General features: G+C 39.0%; 1 protein-coding gene across 1 annotated transcript; it reads left to right on the top strand.

The window, feature by feature from the left end:
- The first annotated feature begins 5684 nt into the window (after positions 1–5684).
- LOC135221237 (uncharacterized) lies at positions 5685–6587 on the top strand. Its single transcript, XM_064259053.1, has one exon. The coding sequence runs from the start codon at positions 5685–5687 to the stop codon at positions 6585–6587; it is 903 nt and encodes a 300-aa protein (XP_064115123.1).
- Positions 6588–7086: the final 499 nt, after the last annotated feature.

Consider the following 7086-nt stretch of genomic DNA (forward strand, 5'->3'; position numbering starts at 1 on the left):
ACCTTTCCTACCCCACTGTGACGTCACGTGACTCTACGGGAATAAAATCAACATTTCAACCCCCCACCACCAACCCCATATTGACTCCACTGTGACATCAAGTAACTCTACGGGAATAAAACCAACATTTCAACCCCCCACCACCGACCCCAAATTGACTCCACTGTTCTACCCCTGTGACGTCACGTAACTCTACGGGAATCAAACCATTTTTTCAACCCCCGACCCCAAATCGACTCCACCCTTATGCCCCCTTGATGTCACGTAACTCTACGGGAATAAAACCCCCCCCACCCCGACCCCAAATAGACTCAGTTCACTGCTTTTTTGCGACTCATGTCCCCTTTAATTGTTTTCAATGTAACCGGGATGTTTACCTCATCCTCCTCCTATAAAATCTCTAAATTTATATATGCACATCGCGAATATAGCCTCTCTCTCTCTCTCTCTCTCTCTCTCTCTCTCTCTCTCTCTCTCTCTCTCTCTCTCTCTCTCAGCCGTTACATTTTGTTTTATATATATGTACACAGCTGCTTAGATATTCAGAGTATCATGATAAAAGGATATTTGGCGACTGACTTCATCCTCATGTGAGACATATATTTATCAATTTGATATCTCCCCCAATAACCGACAGGGACAATGTTATCTGATGATGAATCACGCGCACACACACACACACACGAAGAAACGAGACATTATCGCCATATTTGCCAAGCTGACTTCACCCCCATGTGAAATTTTATTTATCATAGAATTTGAGTCATAATCTCCATGCCAAACACAAGGACAAAGGCACAAATTTCAATTTTGTTTATTTATTAATACCGAGTTTGAAAGAGGTTGAAAAATCAAATGACAGACGGAATTGTTATTTTATATTTGTAACCAATGCTAAATACAGGGGAATTAATTAATATTCCATACAAACACATACATTAGAAAAAAACTGTACAAACACGAACGCTATAATATACGCAGTCGCTTTTTTAAAAACAATACTTCAACGAAACACATGGCTACTATATATTTTCTAACCTGTTCCTTCACATCACAGCCCTAGTATATGCCACATACATCTTCTCCAGCACTTTCCCGACCGTGTATCAAAGACGACGATTCATCTAACACCTCAAAGCTTTTAAATTTAGCTAACAAGTTTTTCATGTATAAATCTTCCACGCACCTTTCCTCCAACAGGGATAAATTCTTTTTCATTATAGCCACGCAACATATTTTACCAATTTTGCTCATTTCATCACTGAATGTAGCTAACACAGGTAAATATTGATTCAACCAAGTCGTATTAACCAGCCCGCTTTGACCGATGCCAGCGGGAAAGATAACATATTTGACATATTCATACGGTGATTTAAATAATTCTTCCTTCAATTTCTTGACCGAAGAAAAAAGTGATTGAACCTCATCTGTTTTCTATATCTGCCCAAACGATTGGCGTGATCTTCATCTTTGGAATAAGCCACTCTCTTTTGCACGTATTCATTATCTTCAATGGGGGCGCCGATACCGTATTGGGTTAATAAGGTAGCTATGGTGGGTAGATCAACTTCTTCGTCGCATTCCTAAGATGTGATATTTTCAGGTCTTTTCACATTGGCGGACCCTTCAATACCCCTATCATGAAGACAGGCATATGATGCACCAGTGCGAGAATATCGAAAACCTGCCAATTCGGCATACGGATAAGCTTGAATGACGTCCGCCACCACACCGTAATTCTTGCATGTCACACAATTAATGGCCACTACTAAACACGTATTCCTCTTCCTGAATTTATTTTCGGACAAGTTCCCGAAAACTAACTTGCACGAGGAGGTTGATGAAGCCATGGCGAGAGTTCACATCTTGATGTGACGACACTTCAAGAGATAATGAGCTAAGAAAGCCCCGCAACCCGAGATCCCTCTATCACAATCACTAATTACAAACCAGTTGTGATGAAGCATCAAGTCTCTCTCACTCCCAGCAATGATTCACACTAACACGAATAAACAAGTCTTATCATTCCCTCACGCCAAAGGTCATCCACACATCTCACTCCCAGCAATGATTCACACGAACACGAATAAACAAGTCTTATCATTCCCTCACGCCAAGGGTACTCCACACATATGACTCATTTTATCAAAATCAGTATCACTCCCAGCCATGATTCACACTCACACGAATAAACAAGCCTTATCATTTCCTCACGCCAAAGGTCATCACACACACACACACACACACACACACACACATATGACTCATATATAAATCTTCCGCACATCTTTCCTCCAATGGGGATAAATTCTATCACTACGAAAATCCCAGAAGGCGTTGATCAGCCTTTTAACATTGTATACTTGAAAAAATCTCATTGGCCATGATTGATATGGAAACATTTTCAGGTGATTACGCGGCCAATAGTCTATATTTTCAATCTTTTGAATTAAATAATATACATATTACCGTTAATGGGAATACTGTATATAATATTCAATGTAGTTTCCCTAATACCATCATGCAATTATACCACGAGACGCAGAAAAGTATAAGGGGGTGGCGGTGATAATCTGATCACTTATGATAGTTTTAAAAATGGTAGAGCTATTGGCTGCTTTAATTTTGTGGTGGAAGCTGTTGGAGATTCCATGACAGTGGAAATTTTGGCAAACCTGCGAATACCGATCAGGCTGGGTACGGCTACGCCCAACCCTTGCATTATTTAACTTTTCAGGGATACCAAGGGTATTTTAACGGTGGATGCGGATAGGGTTATTCATAGTGATGTTAGAGGTTAAATGGAATGGATACAAAAGAAATTGAAATAAGTTTAAAAGGTTCACTCGGTGACCGGGTTAAATATTTAGGTGTGTTTGCTTCGGATGAAGTAGGATTATTGACATTGCCAGAAAATAGAATTAAACCTTTAGTTTTTATATATAATACATTATCTTTGTCTACTGATATTGATATTGTTGGTCGTTGGGTATGTTTTTACGTGGAAAAATCACCTAGAAATATAATCTTCTTTTTTGATAGTTACGGTATAAATCCAAAAGTTTATTCGAATGACTTCCCTAAATTTATATATGCGCATCCCGAATATAACCTCTATCGACTAATAAAACAAATACAACCTGATAAATTGTACAAGTGCGGTCTTTATGTTAGTTTTTTTGTTCATTGCGTGAGTCACCGAGGTGTGAAAACAGTATTATCCTTAATACAAAATGTATTCTCATTCACTCGTTTGGGAGGTAATGATAAATGGACAACGGGATATTATTCTAAATATTTGAAAAAGTTTAAATGTTCACATTGGAGGTCCGGGGTCAAACATGCTATTACGTACAAGGAATGTCTCCGCATCTTAAACAACTAAGGTAAATGCATATTTTTCTTTGATTTTTATATTACCCCATTTACATTCTATTAAGGATATATTCTATATATGTATCATACACCTTGAATCACATAACTTTTTTTACTTATTTCAGGATGAGCTGTGAGAATCATTCACCCGTGAACGTCGGTGATAAACTGTTAAGATGTCTTAGTCGTTTCCTCCTAAGATGCTTTACGGAATAATCAGGTTAAAATAAGGATACACATGGACGTTATATTGGGATGCGTGCTGAGGCGGTCTGACAGCGATTAGTGTATTGAATTTGTAAACTGTCTTTATGTGGTCAATAAATCCTTATGAATAATTATATACATGTTTTTTACTATGCCCACCATGCATTTGAAAGCGAAAACAGGGAAATGGAGAAAAAGAGTGCGTGTTTCTATGGAATCAGGAACTGTTATTAAATAAATATATAACACATCGGTTTTACATACCTTCACCGGGTTGCTTGTTTCCTTCAGTAGTGGGTGGTGGCGAAGTTGGTTGGGGGTTGCACTGTTGTGGGCTGCCAGTGGGAGTTGTTGCATCTTGCTACTTCTTCTTCTTCTCCTGCTTCATGGTCATGACCCGTTTTCACCTTCCTAATAAAGGAGTTTGGTGCTCCAACACCATAATAGTAATGGTGTCTGACTTGAGTGGCTACTTCATCGGCTGACAGTTCACTACTAGAGTTATTTCCCATATCTGAAAGGGAGGAATAATGACTCTTTTATATATTCCGCTTCTTTCAACAGGTACTTTTTTTTATAAGAATATCTATTCCATATACAGATGAATCTTATTGCTGTTTTTAATATTTACTATACTATATGTTCAAGTAAATGGAAAGTGTTTTATATGCTACTTACTGAATAGTGAAGGAGGGAAATGACATTCCAGTCAAGAGAAATACTTGTAGGGACGGAGGGTCAGCGTGCTGCACTTACTCTTATACACTTTGGGTAAGGAATAACATCAATTTTCCCTTGTCGGTTGTATTTATGGTGTTCAGTTGGGAAGTAATAATCAGGTGTGACATATGGTGTTTCAATGAAGTATTGTATTCCAAAGATGAAGTTCACGCCTTGTGGGATTTTCGTAGCGATAGAATTTATTCCCATTGGAGGAAAGATGTGTGGAAGATTTATATATGAGTCATGTGTGTGTGTATGTGTGTGTGGATGACCTTTGGCGTGAGGAAATGATAAGGCTTGTTTATTCGTGTGAGTGTGAATCATGGCTGGGAGTGATACTGATATTGATAAAATGAGTCATATGTGTGGAGTACCCTTGGCGTGAGGGAATGATAAGACTTGTTTATTCGTGTTCGTGTGAATCATTGCTGGGAGTGAGATGTGTGGATGACCTTTGGTGTGAGGGAATGATAAGACTTGTTTATTCATGTTAGTGTGAATCATTGCTGGGAGTGAGAGAGACTTGATGCTTCATCACAACTGGTTTGTAATCAGTGATTGTGATAGAGGGAGCTCGGGTTGCGGGGCTTTCGTAGCTCATTATCTCTTGAAGGATTGTCAAATCAAGACGTGAACTCTCGCCATGGCTTCATCAACCTCCTCGTGCAAGTTAGTTTTCGGGAACTTGTCCGAAAATAAGTTCAGGAAGAGGAATACGTGGCCATTAATTGTGTGACATGCAGGAATTACGGTGTGGTGGCGGACGTCAAATGAGCTTATCCGTATGCCGAATTGGCAGGTTTTCGATATTCCCGCACTGGTGCATCATATGCCTGTCTTCGTGATAGGGGTATTGAAGGGTCCACCATTGTGAAAAGATCTGAAAATATCACATCTTGGGAATGCGACGAAGAAGTTGATCTACCCACCATAGCTACCTTATTAACCCAATATGGTATCGGCGCCCCCATTGAAGATAATGAATACACGCAAAAGAGCGTGGCTTATTCCAAAGATGAAGATCACCGTGTGTGGACAATTCCCAGGCGGACAATTCCCAGGCGGACAATTTCCATGAGGACAACTTCCATGCGGACAATTGCTAGTATGGACAATTCCCAGGCTGACAATTGCCATCCGGACAATTGCCATTGTTTCGAAAAATTTGTTCCTTTCTAAATTAGTTGTTTTGGAAACTACCCAAAATTACTTGTTTTCGAAAATATCCAAAATTAGTTGTTTGGGAAAGTATTAGAAATTAGTTGTTTTGGAAAATTACTCGTTTAGATGATATTCAGCTAGGGGTTCCCTCTGTTGTTTTACTAACTTCAAGAGACTTGGATAGCGAACATTTCTTTCATTTTCTACACCCCTTAGACATGGCTTCAACTATTAAGAGTGAACGTGGTAACAATATTTTATTGGATGATCTTCAGTACATGTATCATCGAAATGGATACAATAGTGACAAATCCATAATTTACTGGGAGTGTACGCAGAGGAAACAAAAATCGTGTAAAGCTAGAGTACAGACAAAATCAAAAGAAGAAAACTACGAGTTGATAAAGACCTGCAGCGAACATAATCATGCAGCCTCTAAAAGTACAGTTGAAGCAAAAAATGCTGTTGCAAAGCTAAAGGAAGATGTCTCCTCAAAAAATTTATCTACAAGATCGTTAGTTTCAAGCTGCTTGTCGCCGTTGGATGCTTGCACACGAGCTGAAGTACAAAACATTCAGCATCTAAGTAGAAATATTCCTCGATGGAGGCAGCAGAACTTCAGTGCTCCTGCAATCCCTACGGAAAGGTCAGGGTTTTGCATTCCAACAGAATTTCAACATCTTTCATCAGGGGAAAAGTTTCTACAGTATGATTCGGGAGCCGATGACAATAATCGCATTTTGATATTTGCTACTGAAGTAGGGTTTGAACATTTAAGGAGGTACAGAAACTGGGCTGTTGATGGCACCTTTAAGGTGTCACCAGCAATTTTCTATCAACTTTTTACCATCCTTGTCCAAGTAGAGAAGTGTAATTTTCCTCATATTTATGCCCTTCTTCCAAACAAAACGGAGGAAACTTATAAAATGCTTTACAAAAAAATTCAAGAATTGCTGCAACAAAATCCATTAACTATAATGAGTGACTTTGAAAAAGGATCATTTAACGCAATTAAATGTACTTTTCCTGACACTGATGTGAGTGGATGTTTCTTCCACTCCTGCCAAGCAAATTACAGGAAAATTGTTGATTTGGGGTATACAAGTTCGATACCACAATGATGCCGAATTTTGTCTTAAGATACGTTGTCTCTCTGCTCTTGCATTTTTACCAGTTGAAGATGTGTCTACAGGTTTTGAGGAACTTTCGGAGGATGAGGATATCCCTTCAGAATTTGTTTTGTATTTTGAGGTAAATTACATCGGAGTAATCAGAGGAAGAGGTGGAAATCGCAGAAGAGCTAGTCCATTATTTCCAATTTCCCACTGGAATATGAACCTAAGAACTCAACAGTCTATGCCTCGAACAAACAACAGTCTCGAAGGATTTCATAGTGCTCTATCAAATAATGCTCAACCACCTCACTAGGCCTAACCTATGGAAACTCATAGATCGCCTCATGAAGGAGGAAGTTTTGTCCCAAACAAAAGTGCTTCACATGGAAAGAGGAGATGAGAGATCTACTACCACTAAGTATAAGAACATAAACAAACGCTTACAGCAGGTAGTCACGCGCTATAATCCTGACGATAAAATTATTTTTCTACGTTTCATTGCCTA

The sequence above is a fragment of the Macrobrachium nipponense genome, chromosome 2, assembly GCF_015104395.2.
Source record: "Macrobrachium nipponense isolate FS-2020 chromosome 2, ASM1510439v2, whole genome shotgun sequence".
In the NCBI taxonomy this organism is placed as follows: Eukaryota; Metazoa; Arthropoda; class Malacostraca; order Decapoda; family Palaemonidae; genus Macrobrachium; species Macrobrachium nipponense.

Coding starts and splice junctions, on each gene's coding strand:
- LOC135221237 (XM_064259053.1), top strand. CDS start 5,685: ATGGCTTCAACTATTAAGAGTGAACGTGGTAACAATATTTTATTGGAT.